General features: G+C 38.8%; 1 protein-coding gene across 1 annotated transcript in view; it reads right to left on the bottom strand.

The window, feature by feature from the left end:
• The window catches only part of LOC150084809 (uncharacterized), a 360,370-nt gene that overhangs the window by 39,236 nt on the left and 293,545 nt on the right, over window positions 1–27,589 (bottom strand). Inside the window, exons 7-12 of the mRNA XM_090376620.1 lie at window positions 17,145–17,342; window positions 15,017–15,166; window positions 14,630–14,638; window positions 12,754–12,840; window positions 11,811–11,967; window positions 2,398–2,560 (exon numbers count right to left, since the gene is read on the bottom strand). Of these exons, the coding sequence (XP_090232746.1) occupies window positions 2,398–2,560; window positions 11,811–11,967; window positions 12,754–12,840; window positions 14,630–14,638; window positions 15,017–15,166; window positions 17,145–17,342 (764 nt within the window). The remainder of the gene's footprint in view (window positions 1–2,397; window positions 2,561–11,810; window positions 11,968–12,753; window positions 12,841–14,629; window positions 14,639–15,016; window positions 15,167–17,144; window positions 17,343–27,589) is intronic.

The raw sequence follows: 27,589 nt of genomic DNA, 5'->3' as shown, positions 1-27,589 counted from the left end.
TTATCAAAAGAAGCGAGCACAGCGAGCAGGGGGCAAAGCCCCCTAGTAATATATTATTTTAATACTTATGATATATGGATTTGAATATTAAAAAATCTCAAAGTTCGAACAAATATGAGAATTATTTTTGTGTATGACCTTAAATTGCCATTACAGTCCCCCCCCTCTCCTTCACCTTTGTGGATTTTAGAATACCCGAAAAGTACAACAATGGGGGTGGGGTTAAGGGAGGAAGATTCTGATTTCTGGTTCAACAATATGGAGTTAGGTGATCCAAATGAAATGTAATTAATGATTCCACACGTATTTTGAGTTGGTGCTCATATGCTTAATTTCACGAAGTGATACCCTATTATAGAAACTTTTTCTTGCTACACGTTCTATAGATAAGCCAAAATTATAAATCAAAATAAAAACAGATTGTTTAAGGATTGTTTTATACTAATTTCTGTACATTTATTTTATATTAACTTCAAGAGAAAACTGATTTCCTTTGAAGTTCCTATTTCATAGCTATCACGGGTTCGTATGACTGAGTATTTCCCTGATATATCCAGGGAAAGATACTAAGAACAGCAAAAAAAAACGGACTGGTATTACATGGAGTAATGTTAAAAATAATTCTGAAATTTTAATTCGAAAAAAGAAACTCAGAAAGCAATGATCGATGGAACAGAATCTTTCTTCCATAACCTCGTAGTAAGTATAAATGAAAATTTGTTCAGCAAATGTTAAAAACCTAATTGGCCATTTAGAGTAGTCCTATAGTGAATGTGGTACGGTTATCTATCTAACTACAAGGCATGAGAAGTTGGTTGGCAGGGATAACGTATTACGTCCCATTTTATGCTTTATAAGGTTTCGTTTATCGTTCTGCTGGACAGCAAGAAGACATTGCATTTTCCAAATACGGCTGGAAAGAGCGAGCATAAATATTTCGGAAATATCCTTTGGGAAGAATTGAGCATTAAAGAAATAAAAGGCGTTATTTTTTTGCACTGTTTGCTGCTGAATTGCAAGAAGCAGTTCCCGAAGGTCCCATAAATGTAAGTAGATGATCTATTCCACTATAAAGGTGCGAATTGCGTAGCGAAAAGATAACCTATCAAGGACTTAACTCTCCCAGAGCAAGGATTGCACAAGGGAAATAAGTAAAAGATTTCTTAATATTTTACTTACGCCTTTCGATAAAGAGGAAGTTACTATATTAAATGATGAAAATCATTACACCACGATTGTAATGATTTTCATTACGGGTAACAAAAAGATCGAAATGTGTGGATTCTGAAATGGGCACTTTTCGTGCATTGTTTTTCGATGTGTGGCCCACCGCAAGGAGTCCAAACTTGGGATTTCGTGTAAAGCTGTAGTTCAAATTGCCCAAGATGGATAAAAACTGAATTGGATGGATGGAATTTGAGGGCCATCAAAATCCGTTTAATTCAGAGTTGTGCTTGTTATATGCATAAGGACAAAGAGACAGGGTATGCCAAATCCTTTGCATTAGCGTTACAAATTCGCCTAAAAATGAGCTCTTCTATTATTTCTAGTTCTTAGCTTTTTATGTTTTTGTATTTTTCTCTGCCACGCACCCCCCTTTTTTTCTCCTCTCATTCTAACTTCAGTTTCGCGTATTTTAACGTGTTTTTGATTAGCTAATCTCTTTCTGTTTTGAATCAAATGTCTAAATAGTGTAAGATGGGATAATTATATCCAAGCTTTGTAAAACCATATTTTGAGTATTCTTCAAGTTTTATTATTTATTTATTTATTTTAGTGTTTGTTGAGTTGAAGAAAAGAATGGGTAACAGTAGAACCCAATGACTGAATTCATGTAAAAAAAAAAAAAAAAAAACCCTTGAAAGATAAACAGAGAGAAAAAGAAAGAACAAGACCAATACGAGAAGGTTAATAACAGATAATTCATTCTCCATTTAATTTACCCTAAAATAAATACATCAATACCTTAGATAATAATGAGAGAATGTCAGGAATCATTAAAAATAATTGCGTCTGTAAATTGCGTGTTCTAAGGAAAGTTTGTCTGCTTGGGGCCAAGACAGTGAGTGAGGGAAGTGGGGGGAGAGAGAAAGAAATGAGATAATTGGAGAATCGTAAGACTTCTAAGATTAGTTAGCTTAGCCCGGTTGAAGGGATCTCAATACGCTGCTTTCGTCATTATGAGGATTTGAACCCTGGGCCTTTCCCAAACGTGTGGCAAATAGCAGTGGAGCCGTTAAGGACACAAACAGTAAGATATTAACACTACCGGCTACTCTAAGAACATCAATATAAGGATCATCTAGAAAGGTGAAGGAGGTCGTACAGGTCAATATTATGTGCTCTTCTTTCAGAAACTCATAAGATGAACGACAAACTAATCGACTTTTTACAAACCTTTAGCTTCTTTCTTCTCAATCTGTGGATCCGAGCTGCCAGCTGGATGGTGCCCAAAGTCTCGGAATAATATGCGGGGATCGTCGACACGTGAGCAATCATGGCCACTCGGCACGTCAGGCTTCCCATGGCTTCCCGCAGTAACTGAGTCAGCTTGCTGTCTCTGGAACAGATATAGAACTCGTAAATTAAGTGAGCGCTCAACGTTCTCTGATCTCGAGGTCGTATTTAACAGACAGCGTGGTGGCATTGTCTCGCACAGACAGTTTTATGGAATCACATGACGCGGTGCTTGGGATTTGTGTCTGCTCGTCGTAAAAGTTTTGCTATACTGCGAAAATGTCAGGAACTACACAGGTCGCGTGCACCAAAAGCGCTATCCTTAATAGTAACTGTCACGTAATAGCCCATCTTATATCGCAAAAATAGGTTCGTTACTTGGAGGAGATCAATTTTTCACTCTCGGCTCTTTCCTAACCTATTACTCTGCTAGGGTTTACATAACGTATTCGAGATGCCGATATCGAGTGACATTTCGAAGAAAATTATTCCTCTTTTTCAGACTAAATGTATAGAATTTATTAAATGTGCGTTATAGATTCGTGTAGTTTTTTTTCATTTATCTACGAAGTGTAATTTAATGATTCAGACGTTGATTTTTATGACTTATTTATTTATTTGGTAAAGAGAAAAAAAGGAAAGACTGCATAAATTAATTAGTATTTACTTATAACACCAATTTCGATTATGAATTCTGTTTTTGTTCTTTTGTATGGTTTGTTCCCAACAGGATTTTTTTGAACAAGATACATGAGTAGAAATATACACACATAGAACATTTATGTAGCATTCCATATGAATTAACTTTCTTAAAAGGAAGATAATTTCTATGGAATGGAATTTCTAACCACCAGATGTGGATAATTCAAGTAAGTAGAACATAACAATGATTTATAAAAAAAAGTATTATACAATTCTATAAAATAAGGCTAGATTTCTAAATCAAGAATATTACAATCACTAGCATCAAATCCTGCTGAATCCAATAGGGGACAAAATATAAGTTTAATTGTAATTCATCGAATGGACGCACACGTTCGAAAGTTACCACCATGGGACCTGCCCACAAACTGAGATGCTGACACATATTGTGCTACGGGCTCTCACAGGGAGCATGCGCTGGGTGAAATATAGGTAAATCCCCATATAAACTACACCGCTAGACAAAATTAACAGAACAAACTGTTTTTCATGAATATTTTATGTAGATATAATAGGCATCCTGGCAGGCAAATTCCGAGTATCCAATAGATATCGATTTACCGCCTCACAGAAACACAAATGCAAATTACTCATGTCTATAAAAGCACGGGTTGCGGCCACATCACTTCATTCCCGTTTCGTAGCTTGCTCAGTGGGATAGCCACATCTCCAGTACTCAGGATGGCAAGTCATCGTCGTTTAGGTGATTCTTTGAAATGGCGGCACGTTGGCTAATATGTCACGCAGTGTGGTCTCGGCACTATGGTCACCCGAGCGCTACGTACCCCAGAACAGACCGCTATCTGGCTCTAACAGCGAGAGGGAACCCTACGATGTCCTGTCATCAACTGTCTCTTGAAGTTGCTGCGACCACCGGACTGTTTTAAGAAGGCTCAATTCAAGTGGACTCTACGCAAGGAAGCCAGTGGTTTGTATCCCATTAACCCCAAACCACCGCAGAGTTAGTCGAAACTGGTGCCATGAACATGTGAATTGGAGCCGTGACAAATGGGGCACAGTTCTCTTCTCTCATGAGTCCCGTTTTAGCTTAACAGATTTTATACGTTATATTTCATCTCGAGACAACGAGAAATGTGGTACCATCCCTCCAACATCAGAGAAAGGGACACTTAAGGTGGAGGCGGTGTTCTCGTGTGGGGCAGAATAATGATCAACGGCTGCACCCCTGTTCATATTTCTGATAAGGCTACCGTAACTGCGCTGAGATACCAAGAACAGAACCTCGAACCCTATGTGCGACTTTTTTTTGGGGGTGCGGTTGACGCAGATTTTCTTTGCATGCAAGACAACGCCACTGCACATAGAGCTCAAGTGGCGGAGGAATATCTTGAAACAGGGTATTCAGCGACTGCCGTGGCCAGCACGACCACAGAGGTGGACTTAAATCCGATAGAACATGTTCGAGACGCCTTCGACGTCGCATTGCACGCCGACAACCAACTCCTCGGTCATTTGAGGTGAGCTGAGAATATGGAAAAGGATAACATGAGTGCATGGCCCCATCTTGCGAGGTGTCAACAGTGCAGATTAGTGGTGGCGGTGTAATGATATAGGGAGTATTTTCATTGTGCACATTGTTCCCCTTTTACCACTGGGTCGATATTTGGATGCCACAGGTTATGTAAATTGTTTCGGACCAGGCGTATCTCTTCATGACTGTCTGACATCTATCTGCAAATCGGTTCTTTCAACAGGAAAATGCGCCATGTCAAATTTTTTCCAGGAATATGAGAGTGGAGCCACAACTGAATAGAACTTGTTCGAGGAATATAAGGGTGAATTCCGCCTACTGTCGTGGCCTGCTCAATCACGAAATCTTAATCTAATCGAGCATTTGTTGGATGAGGTGGAACGAGCTCTTCGGAGTAGAGATCCGCAAACATCTAATTTGTATATGTGGGAAGGAATTGAGGCAACATGGACCGACAATCCCTGTGGCACGCTTTCGCCAACTCGTTGGGTCCATGCCACAACGAATCCAGGCTGTTCTGAGGCATAAGGGGGTAACTTATCGCTATTAGATAGGTGGAGCGAATATAGTGGCCAGTCAATGCATATCTCATTACAAAGCTGTCGACTCTTAAATGACAGTAGTTAAAAATGCACTTTTCTCCGACTTTTTTCATAAATAGGTATAACAACGTGATTATGTTGATAAGCTTCTCTATCCTTCGAGCATCGCATGTCATAGAGAAAGTTTTTTTCTGCACACAAATACTACACATGTACACCGATGAGCCAAAACATTATGACCACCTACCTAATATGATGTTGGTTCTCCGCGTGCAGCCAAAACAGCTCGTACCCGGCGAGGCATGGACGCAACAAGATTTCTAAACGTATCTTATGGTATCTGGTACCAACACGTAATCAGCAGATCCTTTAACTCCTGTAAGGTCCGTGGTTGGGACGCGGCAGATCGGAGTTGCTGTTCCAACACAAACCACAGATGCTCGATGGGATTGATGTCTGGGGAATTTGGAGGCCAGGGCAATACCTGGAAGTCTTCCTCATATTCCGCGAACCAGTCTCGAACAATCCGGGCGGTGTGGCATGGCGCGTTATACTGTTGAAAGACGGCACCGCCAGAGGGGAAGACCATTGCATTAAAGGGTGGACCAGGTCATCAATGATGTTTAGGTAAAGTGTTTGTTTGTTATTTGGTTTTTAGGAGCATTAGCAACTAAGGCCATATTGCTCCGGGAATATGCGGTGGTCATTCCCTTGACCTTTCCGCATCCTCCGTATTTGGTGGTGACGGGCTCGAACCCCGGTCTAATCAAGAAGCGTGTGCTACACACTGCTGCTCCTTCCCACCTGGCTATGGAGGCGGCTAGGTAAAGTGTATTGATGTCTAGTGGCACCAGGGGTTTTCCCCATCTCCGCGTTGCTTTCATTGTAGGTGTACCAGTTCACTGGGAAGGACAGAGATTTAAGTGTGTGGATTTTGTATGTGTAGTGTTGTGTATCGTTGTTCATCTGGCAGTTTAGCCGCTGGACCCCTACTGAGGCCCAACGTTGCCCACACTGGGCGCCTCCGTAGCCAGGTGGGAAGGAGCAGCAGTGCGTAGCACACGCTTCTTGATTAGACTGGGGTTCGAGCCCGTCACCACCAAATACGGAGGATGCGGAAAGGTCAGGGAATGACCACCGCATATCCCGGAGCAATATGGCCTTAGTTGCTAATGCTCCTAAAAAAAAAAAAAAAAAAAACCAAGTTGCCCACACTTGGCATCGGGGAGGCAGACCAGGTACACAGAATGAAATTTTACTCTGGTAGGCCCTGCCACCTAGTTTCCTGAGATTTCAGTGACTAGGGCCTAAAAAAAAATCAACTCGGTAAGGGTGAGAGCGCTGGAATTAGAAAAACCAATTGAGGTTTATGCGGTTTAATTTGGACGAAGTTAAGTTTTTGCAGTTTGTGTGGGGTTATACGCTGGCGTATTAGGCAGAGTAGCGGGGGGGGAGACTGAAGGCTGGGGGGAAAAGACAGAAGTATGGGGACGATAGGGAAGGCGACCCCCAGGATGTTCAGTAAGGCAGGCCCGTGCCCCACCAGGAGAAGAATAAGGGCTGTCAGGGGAGGAGAGGAGACAAGGCTGTCTCCTCATCCCCGCCAGGGGAAAGGGAGTAAAGGTACCAGGCAAGGGAGCTCGGTACAGATTGCCACAGGCACTGGCAGTAGAGGGCACGTGAAGAGTCCAAGCGACCTGAACCGGATCTTCGTTGGTGATCATTTGCAATGTAGGAGTCAAATCCAGTAGTAAGGTCATACATGAGGCAGTCTCGTCCTATAGTTGGTCATGTAACCTGTTCAGGTCGCCCAGTGCGCATGTTATGAGGATGTTACCTTGGGTCCTGGTGATATCATTTTCTTAGTTCGTGCTGTAAGATTCAAAATCTTACAGAATAAAAATAATAATAAGTTGGTTTTTATTAATTAAGAAATAGGAGTTCTTGTTGCTAGTGAATAAGAAAGTAATATCATCTGATTTCAATAATAAGAATTTTTCAGCATGAAATATAAATTTAATGGATAGTAAGAAATAAAAGCAGAGCCATTAGCCATCAACTTCCGTTATAAGCGGGGAATAAACGTAGAAAACTACTGTAAAGCAGCATGGGTCCAAACAACAACAGACAAATTAAGGTTTATGCGGGATCGAACTTAGTAGGGACAGTCAGGGCGTAAACAGGAAGTGGGTTCTTGACCAGCACATAAGTTTCCAAATATAGATGCTGTGGTCGCGAGATGTAAGTTTCGTGGTTTTAGAACGCTACGGAGACAAATGCGTTATATGAGAGGGGAAGAGTTGTTTTTTTTTTTTGGATAATCGGTAAACATCTAAGGGCACACCGTATGGCAGCAGATCCGGTAAAATAGTAAAAGTGGGTGTATTGAACAAGTGCTACTGGGCAGGCTGAATAGGGTTTTCTAACAAATGAGACAAGAAAAATACGAAGATGAATATAGGATTGGAAGAAGAAGTCACTGAGAATAGGCGTGGCGAACTCGGGAGCCAGATGTGGGAGGAGATGGACAAAAACGAGAGTGAAAGGTTAGGAAAGACACACTAAGTTGAGGTTTTTGTCGTGTTAAAGAAATATGAGTTAGGAACATAAAATTGAGTTTTTTGTCGGCGTGAGTGAAAATGGTTTAGCAGATACGAAGTTGAGGTTTTTGTCGCGTTAGGAAATATGTGTTAGTAAGAGAGAAAGTGGAGATTTTAGTTAGTGTTAGTGAAATGAGTAATTCTGTCAGAGTTGAGCAAGTGCTGACCAGTTTAAGATGTAGCAGTGAGTCAGTCAGTCAGCCTAGTGCTGACCAGTTTAAGATGGAGTAGTTAGTCGAGAAAGGGTAGATAAGTTGTAAGATAGAAGAATTAGTGAGAGAGGCAGTCGAGTAAGTGAAGAAAATAAGTTAAGATGTATTAGTCAGTTAGTCAATCCGTCAGCAAGTCAGTAGCAGACAGTATTTTTGAGTGAAGGAGTGAAAGGGCTGGAGAAAAGTGCCGTGCAGAAAAATTAAAATTGTCGGACAATAAATGAAGCCCGACGTATTGTCAGTAAAGAGCAGTAGACAACTAAAATAGTTGAGAAAGCAGAATACGGTGAAGTTAGCTCATTGTAGGATCTTGCACAATAATTGAGAAGGAATCAACTCCCGTGTTAATAAACAAGATGTCTGATGCCCAGGAGATAATGGAGCTGAAGCCGATAGAATCCGGAGCCGGACAGAAGGGAAGACAAACATGCTAAAGGATGGAATGAATCACTTTCAAGGAGCAAAGGAACCCGAGACCCAGGAAGCAAACCCGAAAACGAACTCTCCAAGAGTTTGTGAGATGCGTTCCAGATGGAATAGACCTGCTGTTCACCGCGAGAAAGATGAAGGACATGCCGCAGAGCTCTCAAGATAAAGATAATAAGTAAAAGGATATACAAATATAAATAAATAAAAAGTAATATAAAATAATAAACAATAAAATAAACCCCCCCCCCCCACAGTGCGTTGGTCATTTGGTTTAGTCATCCAGCTAGTGGTCCAGTGCGAATAATTTGTATTCAGTTCATGTCAAGTCCTGTGTCAGTTTGTCTGGTTCAGACGTAGGTCTTCCTGGTTGTCAGTTCCCTCGTGAACTCGGCCAAATGATGGTCGTGTTCGTGGTTGTAGGTTATTTTGGTACAGTTTTCTTGTGTATTCATCATCAGCTTATGAGTGCTGTGCATGGTGGTTTGCTGTAAGTGCTCGCCTTCTAGCAAAGAGTTTCTGTGCAAAGATGGTAAGGGCTTTCTATTCATGTTCCGTGGGAAGTAGGTGACAGCAGTGGTGAGCATGCATCGCAGGTCCTCATAGTGGTCGCAGTCATACATGTGATGTTGCCATCTCATCATATAATTGGTTACTAAGGAAGGTCAAGCGTTCGTTATAATGATTTAAAAATAAAGCTATATTCTTTAAATTAATTGTGAATAATAAAATTACGTTTACACTCTTAATTTTAATAGTTACTTGACGCAGGCAGTGCTATATTCAACTTAGGTGCATTAATATTTGTTAAAAGGATCTTCATTGAAATAAACCATTCAACGACGTAAAGCTCCAAGGAAAGTTACATTCATAGAGGTGAATATATTTAATTTTTTTTATCAAACAGTTTTGTTATTACGAAGATCTTTGTTGAAAAAGAGAGGCTGACGATGCTAATAGTGAGATGCCCAGTTCTGGAGGTTATCGGGAATGATAACTTTTGAAATTCATTCTGTAGATCTGAGTGGAAGAATAGCGATCTATTTAGTTCTACTCCATTTCGAAAGGTTTGCCTTTATTTTCAGAAAGTGTCTTCCTTGGAAATATTCTTCCTTTTTTGTCATTCATTGTTGTGCCGAAGGACAAACGAGCGTGTTATTACGCGGGAAGCAAATTTCTCTGGCCAAAGTACACGTGTATTCCTGCATCCGATGCGAGTACATTTTATTGGACACGAAACCCGAAATTGTTGGCCGCCTTTTCGATAAACGAACGCACCCGTTTCTAGGAATTGCAAACGACCTCTACAATCATCGAGGAAAAAGGCGCTTTCTGAATACACTCTTACATTCTATTACTTTTCATAAGAATGTTCTCCGAGAAACCGTGACCATGGCCTTCAAAGGAGAAGGGGGAGGGGGAACATTGCCCCCAGGATTCATGGCCAATGTCTGAAAACGCAGACTGCCGGGAGTCTTGCTATTTACCGAGAGAGAGAAAGAGAAAAATTCCCTAGCTGAACGTAGATCAATATGAGTCGGCGCACGATTTCCTGTCAGCCGAGCTCACGTCTACTGGGCAATCAAGAGCGGGAAGGAAATGAAGTTAGTTGTTGTGTTCGAGTCTTAGTGCTTACCCTGTTCCATAGGGAGCCTTTCCCCCACTATCCAAGGAGAGAAAAAAAAGGAGTTAGATTACAGCATGCATTAATGAAGGGTTAGCGCGGATTATTGACATTAAATGGATCACCTCGGAACTTTCATTTATTACCTCGTACTTCTTGAACCTTCTTCGGAGTGTAAATAGCCTTCGAGGGACACTTACAAATAAATACTGGCCCTCAAGTACTGATTACACACCAGAAAATAACCGCTACTTCATTGATTGAGATTTCGTAAATGACTTCAGAGTTTCTTATAACTAGGATGCCGCATGACTGTGTGATACGAAACTGATTACGCCATTTCAATAAAAACTCCAAAGCCATTAAACAAATAGCCATTACCGCTTTCAACTGTTAATTATAGTACAAAATGAGTAATTACAAATAAGCAACAATATCTAGAATGAAAATAATTAAGTTATTATATAACTATGAAAATAATTAAGTCTAGAATACTTCTCATATCTCACCTAAGTTAATCATAATGGTCAACAGTTAAATGATTTATCGAAAATCTCCCCAACCACGTAGTTACTAGTTGCTGAAGTAGAAAAGCATCATTAAAATGAGAAAAATCTGAAATATCTGCAGTTGCGTACTAACAGAGTACAGTGATATTAGCATAATTTAAATTTGCTTTAAATTATATAGATAATTAACTATACTTAAATAAAAATTATGGCTATCCAAAGATTCTTCTCTTTGCTTAAAAACAGTTTTTTTTCTGGGATTCCATAAAACTTTTTTTTTTTTTTTTTTTTACTCTGGGTCGACCACACTGGAAACAGCACCGTAATTAACAGTCACGGGCCCGAACCCCGTCACTCAAAGCACATGTACTTTTGCACTCTAGTTTGACCACTCGGCTACGGTGGCCACCAATGAACCAAGAAACAATCATTGAAATTCAATGTTTTTTTAAATTTCATTTTAGTAAATCAATATAAAACTTTTATTTAAAAATATTAAATTCATGATTAGTGTAATCTACCTGAAGCAATACTCCAAAATTATCATTTATACATTTTTTTTAAAAAATATTTTCATAAATTCATTATATGAAAGACAGTACAGCACTTTGAAGTAAGTTCATATTTTTATTTTTTTTTAACAATGAATGTAACTTAAGACAGAAAGATTAGAAAACGGGAATAAAATGAAATAAAGACAGAATTTAAATATTTAGAGGTAGGGCAGCCAAAAGGTAACTACAGGATCGAGTTTAGCAGCATTTGTTCAGAAACTAAGCTAAACTTGCTTTTTGATTTAAAATTAAAGTATCAACGGAATATTATATTTTGAATATATGGACAAAAAACCCTCCCCCCTCCCCACACACAATGATGATGTTTATATGGATTAAAATGAAAGGAGTAGAAAAACGGTTACGATGCGCCACGGGTGGGTGGGCGGCTACAAGAATTATCTGGACATTTTTTAATATAGTTATGCTACAAAACCGTTTAAAAATCACACCATATTATCTATGAATTTCAGCTCCCATTTCTTTCTTTTATTCACAGTATTTTCCCAGTCATTTTCTGACTATAAACAGTTAAGCAATAAAAATGTATATTTTTATTTTTCCGATCGAAACAAAAATTCTACACAATTAAAATACTCAAAAGCAGGATTTTTTTTTTAAATTACCTAACTGTAGTATTCAGTTATTTAAAAGCAATCGTTACGATAAGGATATAAGAAAGTTATACTTACTTGTAAGGCACGTGCTTCTGTCCATTAAAAAGAGCAAGAATAACGTTTCCTAAAGCAGATAGTGATAAACATCCACCACTACTTCCATCTCTGGCTTTTGGCTGTTTCTCGCAACTTCCGAGGTCGAATAAGTGAAGGCGACTTCTCCCTCCAGCTACTATAAAAGAACGGTTATCACTGACTGGAATAGCTTAATTTATGAGAATAAAGTAATTGGCACATTTCATCAGACCTATCAGTGGGAACCAACGAACCATATTAAAAGATTCTATAAATTCAGCAAAACTAATGATTACGCGAGCAGTTAACCTGTTTTGGAGAAAATGTAACTGATTCTTCGATGTAAATTCACTCCAAATTTTTAAATACATTCGTAAACAAATAATGCTTATTTTTAGTCCTACACTTTAAGCAAATGGATCTCCCCATACTTACTGTGTTAATTAGTGATGGATGCTTTGCCACAAGGAAATCACCTTACGCCATCCAAACTCAGTTAGTGGTAGGGGAGAAGCATCAGTAAATGACAAGTTTTATCTGTGGTATGGCAGTGATATTCCAATTCTTATAGTCGTGTTATAACTATTTGCGGATTGGAAGTAATAGTGCATGAAGTTGGAATAATAAGAAAGACAAAAGGGAGAATGAAATAGATAAAAAAAAAAAACGTGATGGAGAAAGGAAAAGAGAGACAGATGAAGAAATAAAAAAAAAAAAAAGAAAGTTAAGAGAGAGAATTTCTGTTGGAATGAATATTAAACAAATTTGTGTGCAGTAATTTCGAAGCCATCTCGGCCCAAGCTTCACTGCATACTTACAGTTCATTGAGAAGGATTTTAGTGAACAAATCCGTGTGCAAACTCATTATCTCCCTTGACTTTTGCTACCCATCACAATGTTAATGGATTAATAAAGACTGTTATTAGGGAAATGTGTTACTCACCTCCACCTTTGCCGCCTTTCTCCACCCTGTACTGATAAACGTGAAGGGTGAACAGGAAGTGCGAGTTTCGGCCTTCATCCTCACCATCTGGAAGCAAATAAAATCATTTACGCCACTGCAACAGCAGTCGAGAACAGCTACATCGAATACTGAAATATGCACTACGAGAATTAAGTTTAAATACAGATCAAAGCAATTATTATTTCAACTAGAAAAGAAATTAATTTATTATGAAAAGGTGTACTAATCTTTCAGTAAACAAGGTTTTACTTTTATGTTATCGATTGCGGATGCGTAATGATCCCGAGTGTTTAAATAAATATGACAATTGGTCGCTTTTGATACTCAAGGCTTTCACTTATATTTTTCTGCTACACTTCAAAGTTTATCGGCGTATCACAATTATCTGAATTATTTCGGTATTGGATTTTTCGATGGAGAATTTCGCACTTAAAGCGATGTAATCATGGCAACCGGCAGTATAAAAAAGATCAGGATACAACGTGCATCAGGTGCAAACGGCTGAACTAGATATTCGTCTTGTTCCTTTGGATTACAGAAGATGAATGTCGCTTGTTTTCAGTTCACCCTTTCCTTCAGCTTATGTTTAATTAGTTTACAGGCGCTGCCTTTTACTAAACCGACAGGTAAAAGACAATTACTGGCTTTGGGGGGGGGGATTCACTTTAGCCATTTACTAAGATCAGCAAACTTAATGCACACCGTCATGTCTGTACATGGCCCTGACACTCTTATTATGCGGCGGTTTTGCGCGTGCTGGCGAAACATTTATTAATGATCCGGGAGAATCATTTATTTCAGTTAAGTCAAAACAAAGTGATAAAAAGTTTCACATTGCATTTAATAACGTTTCAGCAAAATTCATTGTGCTAGTTATAACGCTACATTATGGTGATGTTTAATTTATCTTGCCTCCCGTTTGTTTGCGTCTGTTTTATACAGTGGCATTTAACTGGCGGTGTTTAAAGGTTGCTTTAGAAAATTATGCGTTGTGTGGCCAAGAAGCTTCATCAATGACATCTGGAAACTCCCTAAGTATTACCTGCGTGTTTTCGTTAACAGTGCTGGCTTTACATTTTAATTTAGTGAACCTTTCCACCCTTCGTTAGATAAAATAATCATATTTAAGCTCTTTAAGTGAACTACGAGTCAATTGAAAGAAGTAATTCATATGGAAATGACGGTATTGAATAGTCGCATGACATTAACTTGAAAACCAATACGGGTAAATGAAGAGAAACGTTGGTTTATTGTCGAAGAGAAAACAGAGAGACAAACCCGGTATATCAAAATGCAAAGGATTCCTTTTCAATGGAACATCCCGCAATTAGAATTTCTACACAAGGTGTAGGATTATAATATTAATTTAATTGTATTATCCAACGTGCAAAGAACATTAGCGTAGACTTCTGGAACAGGATGTTTTTTTTCAACGAATCCCCAGCGTAAACTTTAGGGCTTACGCGCATCTGTTGATTTTAGAAGACGAATAACACCCACCGATTTCGCATTCATTTGGGATGTGAGAAGCGATGGGTAGACAGAAAATGGAAGTATTTTTGGTGCAATCAGCTCTTTTTGTACGAGCCCGTAAAATATCAGAAAAAGGATTACTGAGCTTAAAAAGCGTCAGCCACAAAGATCGATAGCCAAATGCATCTCTTTTGTAGAGGAAAGAATTGCCAATTTCACCCCCGGAGAAAACGCGGATTTATGTAAATTAACCTTTAGGGTTAATTTATGTAATTAGCATAATTAAAGCGTTAATTAAAGAATTTTAAAAAATCAGAAATAGAAATGTTCCTCGTAAGTTGGGACACGTACACTTTTGATGTACCCCTGAATATATTCTTACTCTGCATAGCTCACAAGCACTGCAGTGATGTAATGGATACTGGCGGCTATAAGGAGCGACCAGATAAGATACACCAATAGGGCATAAACGTACGCGACTGTATGCAAATGTGGCATTCTCATGAAGAAAAATATTTTCGGCTTATTACGTTCGCCACATAAACAAGTTTGCATAAATTTCTTCGTGTGCGAATGCGCATAGCTGAGATTCGCACTCAATATTTGTACTGAAATCGGATGCACTGTTACTTCTCAACCATGTGAGGAAAATTTGTACCGTACTGTACTTTAACGAAAGTACAGTCCCTCCCTCACGGTATATAAGACAACAGTACAGACTTACTTTTACTGAAATGAGAAAGGCGAATGGAAGAAATTATTTATTTACCTGTTACTCTTGCAGCAACGGCAGCATCTAAGAGATAGGCTGTCTTTTCAGCAGTAGGTGCTCGGAGTTCACTTTGATTCATAAGTTGAGTGCCAAACACAGGATCATCCCTCAGGTATACTCCAGGAGAGGTACCGCTACCTTCCGTCCCTAAAGATGAGAACAAACAAAGAGTACGGTCATTAGCAAAATGGCCGTGTTTTAATTCACTTAATTATCTTAATGCCAAGTTTCTCTAAAGGTCCGCGGGGATTTCTTTTAGCAGTGTGAAGTCGTAATCTTGGTAGAATTTCGCAGACATTCCATTACTGGTGACCTTTGAAGAAGGAAAACATTTGAGATGGTTAAACGGAAGAGCAATCTTTGCTAATCCTGTCAACATTACAAATGTGCTTAAATTGTCAAAACGGAAACAGAAAAGAAAATACAGAGAGAGAGAGAGAGAGAGAGAGAGAGAGAGAGAGAGAGAGAGAGAGAGAGAGAGAGAGAGAGAGAGAGAGAGAGAGAGAGAGAGAATGTAAGACAGCGCAAAAGACACCTTTTATACACCGAATTATTGATTTTGCATCCACAATATTCGTTATCCGTATATTAAATATAAATTAATATCAGTCACTCATCAGCATCTTCCTTTATTATATTCCACAATAGTCTCTACTGAAACCACTGTATATATGTCCATTTATTTTTGTGGACACAAAGCTGGTTATAAGTATCGACGACATTTTATTACGTGGCAACTGGTAAAAGAAAATACTCGAATTATTTAATTTAATCATAAATAATGAGGAAGTTCTTTTTCTCATTTTAAGAGGCACTAAACTCCGAGGTGCTTTATGATGAAGATTTTTGTTGCTAACAACTTTTTTTCTTTGCAATTTGTTTTTCACACTTCCCCCTCCACCCACTACTGTTTCTAAAGACGAATGCCTCTTTAAAGAGCACCAAGCGTTCTCCCTTCATCATTGTTCAATGTTAAATCAGCAAGCGGTGTTCCCTCGCTATCGTAAAAAACTGTGTCGTTGAATAGAGGGTTTGTAGTTCAATTGTTATCGGGAAATTAAAATCTTCGAGTTATTAAGGCAGTGTACGCGAGTGCAAGTGATGAAATTAAATAATCATTAATAAAACAGGGGGAAGAGGAAGAGCGGGGATCGTATTTTTCTCTTTGACTCCATTTCTTCCTTAGTTGTGCCTTTCACAAGCTTGAAAAATTAATAGCAGTTTTGGTTGTTTTTTTTTTTTCCTTCTCTTTTTCCGTGTGCGACGTCCTTTGTTTTAAAGCAAGCTTCACGTTAAGAGCGGAAAAAATCTAATTGGCCGTTTGCTCGAGAACTGGAGCTTTTCCTTTGTCCCCGCTGCAAGTGTAACTTAATCCTGATTGAGAAAGTGCCCGCTTAAAAACGTGATTCTGCCATTAGGCGCTCAAGTTTGTCCCTCCAATTATTTATCTGCTACGTAGCAGCCACGTGCCGCGTTTTCTAGAAACCACACACCTCTACTGGGAGTGGTAAAAATACCGGGGATACGGAGGGTCGGGTTGGGTCAGACGACAATCAAAATCACGGAATGTCACCTGTACGATTGTTTGTTTCATGCATTCCCTGGGGCTTCCTTTTTTCTCCCCACTCCCTTAACAGAATCTTGTTAAAGTTTTCCTTCTTCATTATATCCATCTTGTTAGTGCTATATGTACTTTCCGCCAGCATGACTACCTTCTCGAATAACATACCAAGTGCAGTTACTCTCCGACCAGGTTGCAAGCAGCGTCTTTTTCTCCTAGTGGATTGAATTTCTCCTGGAGAAGAAGCAGTTCGTTAGTTTCAACGCATACACATCCCGCTCTACTCCGATGCTGGGATTCGTGCACTTATGGACTGTTTATTTGTTCCCCAACCTTACTATACTCTTCACTGCGATATTTTCTACATCTTGTCGTTATAAAACTTTAAAAGTATTTCGGTACAAAATAAAAGGTTTCTCAAATTTGTTTCGCAACCACGCGCACACACGCAAAAAAAAAAAAGTATGAAAAAGCATTATAATCATACAACCTATACATGGAAGCTGTACGAACTAGCACGAGCGAATTTTTCAAGCGGAAAAATGTCACTGTTCAACTACTGACCTGTCGCTTGCTCCGCTAATAAATCTTTGAGGATTTCGTTTCTTCCCGACACCTCTAGTGCCGACACTCTTACGGAAAACCGAGCTCCCGACTTCTGCTTCTGTTCGTTAATGAGCCTGAAGAGCCAAGTTATAGCGCAGGGGATGATGCCAAGTTCCCTCACCGAGTCGCTGCTTCCAAACATGGTGTACGTCTTGCCTAGAAAAAAGGTCATTATTAAAAGCTATAGTCAAAGTGAGTGAGTTCTTATTTTTCAAGGCATGATTGTAGATGTTAGTAATTGAATACAAGATAAAATGAAGTGTTTTTAAGATCGACAGTACTGTGGAATTTAAAACATTATTTTCGTGGTTTCTTGTGAATTTTAACAATTGTCTCCAAAATTAAAACACCTACTTTCATTATCATAGACAATAATAGCAGCAGTAATGGAGATTCTAATATTCTTGTAAACTCAAAAGAATATGCAGAAAATTGCTGGAAAAGGTTCTAACAGTGAGCTGGATTATAAAACAATGCAATCCTTACCCAAGATCGATTAACTAGGTCGCAGTGTTAAAAAGAGTTCATACACATTCTGCCCGTCGAGGCGAGATTCGAATGCGGGTCTTTCCCAGACGGAGTAGAAGAATAGCAGTAGCGGCTACTATGCTAGTCCGCTGGACACAGAATAAATGGATTATTCAGTCCAGGCAGCTTATCTTAAGATTTTAAAATTAGATTTTAATTTTAAAATCTATGTGATGATAAAATCTTGTGCCGTTTATCATCGCATCGGATTTTAAAATTAGCGTTTTAACAAAAGGTTATTTGAAATCAATATATTAATTTACTGATAATTAACCAAAAATAAATTAATTAATTAAAAAATATAAAAATTTGCATAAAATAGAGCTGCGTATTCGTGCTCTTCATAGCTCGATTAAGACAAAGCCTTAACACAATAGTACTGATCTTTCAATAATACAAGGTTCTCAATGAAGGATTGCCTCAGTATTGCACTCCAAATAAGTAGCACTTCTGAAAAGAGTATTGTTATTTATCAGTAATGTATTGGCATCTCACATATGGCCGTTTTGTGGGTTTTTTTTTTTTTGGCCCTACATTTATGGCTGTCTCCCTACTACAGATCGATGGTAGACACGCGCCCATTAGTGTAGAGCCTGAAAACCTACTTGTGATTTAACTCAACTATGAGAGATGCCAAATGGCCTATTGTAAGACAGATATTACATGACATATGCCATACATTATTGATGTCGTTTTATAAAAATAATTAATTTAAAATTAAATAAAATCAAATTAAAATTACAAAATTATAACTATTTTTAAATATACAGGGAATATCATAATATGAGGAGTCCACTTCAGGGATGGATATAGAGACCTAAAAACATAAGTCTGATTTCGCCTTGTTTCCGAGTTACAGCCATTTTTGTGTTCCAGCAACTATCTGCTTACGTTTACAGGAAATATTCAAAATAACCACCGTGCACCTGAATAGTTTGCAAACGCCTCATCATAAACCTCTTCATCCATTCAAAAGTTCCAGGTGTCTGTTGGATTTGCTGTTTTCGTGCTGATGGGTCTACATAGTTTCTGAAATTCGTTTTCTAAATGAACCAGTTTCCGGAAGGCGTTCATGTATTCTCTGAAAAGTCTTCTTGTATGGCGCATGACGATTAGGGAAGTCTTCTGCATACAGACATCTTGCCTCAGCTGCATTGCATCTGGCGAGCCCATACATGAGATGCGTGTCTGCCAGCTCTCGAGTTGAATAAGCCTCTATTATCACAGCAAATGCACAATATCAAAATGTTAATAACAAGCTCTAAATGTAGTGCCCTTTTCAGGAGAACTATCTGAAATCATTCAAAGACCACTACGGTATCCTGTGTACATAACTATCAGCAAGGCCCCTCTATGACATATCGAGCATTGCTTTGAAACAGTTGAATGGAGCGAGATATGCTAACTCAGTTTGTGGAAATAATTTCTGGAACACAAAAATGGCTGCAACTTGGAAACAAGGCGAAATCAGCCCTTTTTGTATTGTATTAAGGCTGCAGTGGTAACTGCAGGAAGTATGATGGTGACGTCATACTATTCAACAGATGGCTACAATCAAATGGGTAGCTAAACCTGTATTTGAAGTCCGGTGTGAAATCTTGCAGAAATCTGTGATAGTGCAATAATTTGATATAAAAAAGTACTAAGGACATTCATGAACAATTTGTTTGTCTCATTTTGATAATCATACGCGATTCGTAATCCACATCTTTGGAAACACTGTATATCTCCGAATGCAGAGCAGTGGTTGTGAGGTTACACTTGACAAATTCAACCAAAATCGCATAAATAAAAATGCGAACATCAAAGAAGAATTTCGAGCAAATATTAAGATTCACTAGAACCAAACAAATCAACAATTTCATGATTATTAACCAGTGTTCGTGAAATTCCGTGCACGTATTCAAGAAGTTTGACATTTTCAGTGCGTATTTATAATAAACAATCTAAAAGTAAAAGAATCAACACATTTTAATTAATGAGATTTGGGTTTCGCAATTTTAAAGTGCTTGTGTCATCGCAAAATGAATGATTCGCTTGCCTATAACGATCCCACTATTACGGGGAAACATCGCAAACTGTAAAGCATAACGACTTGCGCTCGCTGTTCGTGCAGTCCACGGTAGCACAGTTGTAGTGTACTTGTTTGCCAAGTGGAAGGGCCTGGGTTCGAATCCAGCAGAAGGTATTCAGGACGTTTACCTGCCTTCCTCCACTCGGTGCTGAGTTAGTCGATCTCAGACCGTGGAGTGAGGTTTTTCCCGGGTACTCCGGTTTCCGCTAAATTCGACCGTAGAACGTACACGAAGTTACAGACAACTACATTTCGCGTTTCATGACATTTCAATGCCCCGGTTTTGGGGTATTGAACTTTCAAGTTTCTCCTACGGGAGCTATCCCCGCCCGGGAGAGGTAGTTCCTTGCTCCTCCTTCCCCCAGAACATGTTTAACTGATTAACTTTCCTTCATTACAAATGTTTGAATCACCGAATATGATGAAAAGATGGTGTATATTTTCAACATTTATTATTACAATTACTATCATAGTGTTTGTTTGAATTTCGTCGAACTGCATTAGAAAAACGCCTGTGTACCTTGTACGCACGAAAGATTTTTTATTTTATGTGAAAGCATTCTTGGCTTGGAAGAGATTACAGAAATCCCAGACAAGCCTAATTACCCATTTGATTGTAGCCATTTGTTGAATAGTATCACAATCCCGTCAAGTTGCAAAGTCATACTTCATGCAGTAGTTGCAGTTACTACTGCATGAAGTATGACTGCAACAATACAAATAATTGGTCAACAATTTATTTTTTTCGTCTCGCAATTTCGTTACATTCCATTGTCAGGTGCCGCTATAGATGTTTTCACACGAATAATTTTCGAAAATAAAATTTGAGTGTTCAACGATGCCGAAGGTAAAGTGCAGAGCGTTCTCGAGAGTATCGAGCAAAAATTGAAAACGACAGAACCTAAAGAGGAAGGTCGCAAGTATCGGGTACCACAATCGACGCAGTTTTCCAGAGATATTTAGATACGTTGCAATCGCAAGTATACGTCTCTTACTTTAGTTATCATGAATCCATTGTAGGTGCCCCCAAGGATGTTTCACATAAAACCATTTGCCGCGCGTGCTCGGCACAGACCAAGTTTTTTTTTTATTGTTTTTGGTCCTAAACACATCCTTGAAGTGTTATAATACATCCTGTATAATAAATTAACTTTTTTACACATTAGGATTAAGAGATTTACAGATTTTTAAATGAATTTATTGCAGTTTATCATGTTTTAAGAATTCGGTTTATCGAAATGTTATATAAAAATCAATAATCACAAGTTTTATTCTTTTTATCAAGGGAAAAATGTAAAGTAAAAATTTCACAATACCACTCCCATCACCAGTTGCTTATTTATAGTTTCCAGGAATGGACCGCTAACAACACATATTTGCGTAGACCTCTCACAAATATTGTATTTATAGCAAAGATTATTTGAGTCGAAAAGAAACAAGGAAGCGGATGAAGTCTCGTGAGCTTAAAGGGAAAAAGGTGGTCGATAGAAATACATGCCAACTATGCGAACCTTGTCACCTGGATCACACAACAGTGTTTCCGCATTTTAACCTTTCCCATCGCAAGAAGTAAACGCATGGGCACACTGTTTGTATGGCGACATTCCGTCTTCAACAGTGCGGCTGTAAAATCTGTAAGTGTTTATCCCCTCGCTTCCCCAAGGACGACAAGCACAAGTGTCACATTCACAAGCCATCTAAAATGTACGCTACATTACCCCGTTGTCTTGTACTTAGAAACGGGAGGAGATGGAGGTTGATACAGAATCATGACGACTCGTGTACATCTCCGAATGTCTTCAAATCAGCACTGAGACGCTTCGTTGACACGTGTGATGGTAGTAAAGTGGCAGCGGAGATATATTAATGAACGTCTGAAAAGGCTTGATTTGACTCTGGTTACTGGCGTCCCTGGGGAACGCGTGAACAGACAGCGTGGCATTGCTGAAGAAGTTGGGAATTTCTTGGCATTTGCCTCAACGCGGCACTCTATGGAAGTGCGGTGAGCGGAGTTTTTAAAATATTCACGTTCGCTCCTAATTTGAATAAATGTAAAGTTGACACAAGAACCAGTGTTGCTCGCTTCGATGCACGCATTCAAAACACAAACTTCGGCACGTGTCCGTTAGGAAACTTTTGTCCCGTTGGTAGAAAAGAGAAATAAAACCGTAACAAACAAGCAGTATAATTTGTATAACAATTTTTTATTATATTAAAGTACTACCATACTGTAGCACGGATGATTACATCCGGATACGAAGCTTCGCTTTCGGGTTTAATATAGAAAACTTGCACACTGTTCTAGATGGTCCACCATGTGGATAATAAGTGGCATTTACGTCACAGGATCGTAGTAATAAATCAATGTTAAATATCAAAAATGAGCAATACACGAATGTCTTGGCCAATAAGGTATATTATTAATTAATATAATTAATACGATTCGCAATTATAAGAATATTACAAGCATAATTACAAGTGCTGTAGTGAAATTCTCCAAACAAATTATCTGTAATGTTCCTATATATGTGGTTGGTATAGCTTTTTTTTTTTTTTTTTTTTCGGTTTTAGATAGGAGCTGATTTTTTATTGGTTCATTTTACCTACTGCATATTTAAATAGCTTTTATACATTTCTAAGCGTAAAGAGTACATCAGAATTGATCACCAGTTGTTCATGCAAGAAAAAAATAACATAAAAGGCAAATATGTATTGGATACGAGAGAAAGAGAGCTATTTTATCATAAAAAAAGTTAAATTTTTTTTGTAAGTAAAAATGGCGCCCTTTGGCGGATAAAGTTACTCAGACGGGAAGAAAAAAATAGAGGGAAAGACAGAAAAGAAATGGGATATTTAACGAATATAATAGTTCCACCACGGCACAGCAAACAGCAGGTCATCTTCCTGCATAGCAGCGGTATCACTGTGTCTAGGCATGCGTGAAGCATGGTTTACAGTTGGTTGCCCATCCACCACTGCACGAGAAAGTCGGAATCACTTAGCGTTCGTTGGCCTTGAATGGGTTTCATTTTGTGCACCACGAAGCCCATCCCCTTCCTGCTCTGCCCCCTCTCTTAGGCTCACAGTCCTTCAGGAAACCACTTCGCTATTTTCTTCCTTGACTCTTCCCAATGACACCAGGGGGCAGGCGACCCTAACAGTCATTACTTAGATGGATAGGCATCATACGAAGCGGATAATCTTATGAGTTTCGAGCATCTCTTGCGTACTGGAAACAGATGCAAATAGGCCACACACTGCGTTGGCCTGCTTCCCATTGTTGGATCTCATGACCACACGCAGAATACGCTGAACTTCATTTTGCCAGAAGTAATGTACATCAGCTATTCTCTATTCAGTCGAATAATGCAGGACTGCCATCTAGCGCCTGTTAGGCGTTAATTGTGTGGAATTTTATGAATTTTTTTTTCATGGTTTATGTCAGAAGGACGCCAATTAAGACTACTAGATTCCACGCGCCAATAAATAATCGGTTGGCTCCCAACAACGGTGAGGTTGTAATACGTGCTGTTAAAACTTGCGCAAAGGGAGCCTCAGCGGCTAGTGGAAATACAAACGTTAAAAAAGAAAAAAGTCGAAAAGTGCAGATCGTTTTCCTTTAAAATCTAAAACATTTACATTAGCTCAATGTTCTCCAGTGTACATCCCAGTTTATCGCTGTGTGAATAAAACAGACAAAAAAAAATTTTTTTTTCGTGCCCACGTGATCTTTCCCATGCGAGTTGATTCAATAATTGAACTGAAAAGTGTCATTTCCAACCATTTTATTCGTACAATCTTCATTATGGCGAGATAATAGAGTATTTTGGTATTCATCTTGCGTAGCTCTGCTCGTGGGCGTTGCCACTTGGTTATTGTTAAGATAACAATTGGACTTGTACCGATAACAGAACAGGTTTCGATACTCGTGCTGCGACTATTGCTGCCTTTATCACTTTTGACCTTATTGAGAATAAATACTGCGTCGACCACGCCATTTTTAGATATTTGAGGATTTTGTTTTCGAGTCACGTCTTGCATTAATAACAACAACCAATTAAACATTCTATTAAGTTGTCTACTTCATTTTAAAGTGAAGCCTGCACATTCATTTAGCAACCTTGGACACCGATATGTAGACTTTTAGTTGTTTGTAACTAAGAGATGGAATGCAAGCAATTGCAGAGGGGCAGAATTAGGAATTATTAATGCGCTGAAGGCCGAACCAGAATTTATTAATGCGCCGGTAATTGGCAAATCATTCAATTATTGATAAATTATTCTCTTGTCGGATTATTCAGCAAATTGCCAAGATTAATTAATTCCATCTTCGATTGCATAGCATAGACTTAAGAATTAAATTATAGGAATCACATTTCTGATGTTTCATCCATAACTAGATGCTTTAAATTAATATTTTTCAACAGCCGAGAATGCAGATTGGACATTAATAATGCAAAGCAATGTACATTCGTAGAAATCTTGCTTGCTAGTTGAAATCCGGGAGTGGGAGGGAGTGCTAATTTAATTATTGAGTATTATCTACCTTCAACAAGAAGGATATACCTTACAAAGTAATCTTTATTGCTAATTTCAATACTTCGCATCCTCGCTAGGTTAAGATCTTATTTAGAAACTTTCACTCAAGTCATTTTAATATTTATTAAAATTTAAATTTTTTGTTACTGTTTACAAAATATTGCATTAAATTACGACTACTTATATATATGTAGAGTGTATATTTATTAACTAGTTGCACAATTAACATATATCGGCAATGGTATGCCATACTCGCCCATATCGGTATATTGTATTATGTCTTTGCAAGTGCGTTTTCAAAGGATGATTTGCATGTTTAGTGGGCTGAAAAGCCCCGAGTAACTCATGGAGCGGAGAAAATCTACTACCTCCATCTGAGATCTGCTAACTACAGCTTCGATTGAAGGGATCTTTAGAAATGCTGAACTTTTTTTTAATAGAAATAATCTCTTTATTTTATTGTCAGACCTCGTATATACCAACAAATCTCGATGTCCGATTTTATTTATCAAACTTAAGATTCATGTTAGAATTTTAATTTTTGTTTCATTTCTCTGAAAGCTTTTGTATGGTTAGAACAATGTACCGCATTTTAACTGATTCCTTGGTGATTATGGACTTACTATACAACGTACAGTTCTCTGAGACGTATGTGGCCATTAACTTCATCTTAAGACAAAGAACCTACAATAAGAAATGAAACAAACTGTCACCTCCTCAAGGCATTCCTGAAATATAAATATCCAGCGCCACCCATGTCATGTAATCTTATGGAACCGATCCAAGTTCGACCACGGAAATAAAACAAGAGATGGGGGTAAATAATTTACATCAAATCTCCTTTCGTGATATTCGGAAGACATCTAGCACCCAGAAACCACGGCATCGAGTAATTTATTAGTTACCAGTTGATCTGCACTTCCGATTTGGATCCTGAAAAAGAATAGTCAAGTTCAGACTGCTCTGATCAAAGATGATCTAGTTTTATTGGGAGGCTCTATTGTCAGGGAAACGGGTAACATTTTTTGTAATGCAGATAGGTGGTCCAGAACCAGATGTGTGTATGCCAGGAGCAACAATTGATGAGGTTACCAACAGATTGTCAGATTTTAAGGGACGTAAAGAGAGCATTATTATTTATGTGGGGACTAACGATATTAAACGTACACCACCTGACCAGCTGTTGGATAAATATGGGACTATGCTGTAAAAATGCCGCGAGTTAGGTCAAAATGCATATGTATCTGCAATTCTGCCCAGACTAGATAGTAGGGATTATATGCTGAAAGCCTTGTGGATTAACTCACTACTGTATTTTGTAGATGTGGTATTCATTTGAACAAAGGTTGTGCAAGGATTTTTGCTAGTATCATTGAGGATACTGGCAAAAATCCTTGGGGTTCAGGGAAACTACTAGTTAGGGGTAAGGGTAACTTAGATCCACGTTTATCTGATTATATGCGTCAAAGTATTGCTTGCACTCGCTTCAGGAATTCTTGTTGCCACATCAGCCGATGTTGATAAGATGTTCTGAGGGTAGCAACGTTTCCAATGAGGTGGGATATAAAGCTTGGGATACAAACCAAAACAACTTCAAGGTCATGTCAATTCTAATGTAAATTCGTGTTAGGGTAGTAAACTATAGAAGATTACTTAGTCTTAATTGTGTCTACAGTAATGTCAGGAGTGTTGGCAATGAAATGGCTAAATTTGAACTCCTGGTTAGGAGAACTAATGCTGATATAATAGGACTAATAGAAGAAACGTGGTCCTACCAGGAAATTGGGGATGACGAGTTCCACTACGGTATGTATAATATATTTTTGGAAAAATAGAAGGGGTAGAGGGCTCATGCTTCTTATCAAAAGCAGCCTGAGTGCGAAAGTAGCTTTTGCTGAGTCTAAAATTACATTGTTGTTGTTGAGTTTTAGGAGAATTAGCGACTAAGGCCATATTGTTCCATATACAGGGTGTCTCAAAAATACGCGGCATAACTTCAGGAATGATTGCTAATATGTAGACAATAAAAATATTTTATATCAACATAGTATCAACATATTTCCAAGTTTTGAAGGTCTATCTATGACACTTAACTGTTCACATTACCTTATAGTAATTGTTCAAAATGTCCACCTTCTGCCTGAATACAGGCCTCACATCGACGTCTCATGGACTCGCGAAGACGATGCCAAATTGGTGACAAGGCCTGTACCCGCTGCAGATGGTAAGGATACAGTTGGTGTTCTCGCAACATTCTCCAAATAGTCGTACGTTGAACAGCCAGTTGCATTGCTATTCTGCGTGTGCTGATTCCAGGAGTGGCTTGCACAATATCCAAAATCTCCTCCTCTACTTCAAGAGTCGTAGATCTTGGTCGTCCTCTATCGGCAGCACGAAGTGTAAAGGTCCCATGTTCACAAAGGCGGCAATGGATACCTTCAAACGTTTTCCTGTCTGGACATCTTCGTTCTGGGAACCTTTCGTGGTACAAATGACGAGCCTCCAGAGCGCTGCCGTCCGCCAAACCTTACATAAAGTGCATATCCGCTTGCTCCTGATTTAAGTACATGGTCGGAATGGAAAACCACCAGATTCTGTCTGGTGGTTTTCCATTCAGTTTTCCACCTTGTGATGAAGGAAATCACCTGCGGGAGATAAGACATTCCGGTTAATAACTCGGGAACCAAGCATTTCCTGAAGTTATGCCGTGTATTTTTGAGACACCCTCTATATACTGTCTGTAAATTGCGTGCGTTCTGAGGTCGATTTTCTGTTTGCTGGACACAAAACCCGAGTTTATGGAGAAAAAACCCATGCTACCTTCGACTGAGACCGACTAACTCAGCCATGTTGTGAAGTGTTGCTACCCACGAGGGCGAGAAGAGGCTGAGCCACGACATTAGTGATTTCGTAATTACAGATGATATGATTGTTTATTAGGAAAAAGAAAAAACTTTTCACCATAAAGGCAAGTAAGGCTGCCGGAGTTGATGGAATATACCAGGGTAGTTTTGAGGGAGACCGCCAGAGAGTGTATCGAACCATTGAGGTTAATTATGGAGGTATCTTTGGACTCGTCGAAAATTCCTTTGGAATGGAGAGGTGCCAATGTATCGCCAATACATAAAGGCAGTTATATGAGTGAAGTCAATAACTACAGACCGGTTAGTCTGACTTCAGTGGTAAGAAAAATTTTGGAGGCAATGATTAAGAGTGCAATCCAGGAACATTTTTTATTATTTTTATTTTTTTATGTAAACCC

The sequence above is a fragment of the Mastigoproctus giganteus genome, chromosome 6, assembly GCF_048544385.1.
Source record: "Mastigoproctus giganteus isolate SK-2022 chromosome 6, ASM4854438v1, whole genome shotgun sequence".
Lineage (NCBI taxonomy): Eukaryota > Metazoa > Arthropoda > Arachnida > Uropygi > Thelyphonidae > Mastigoproctus > Mastigoproctus giganteus.
The sequence above is the reverse complement of the archived record's forward strand: the minus strand, read 5'-3'. Positions and strand labels throughout refer to the sequence as shown.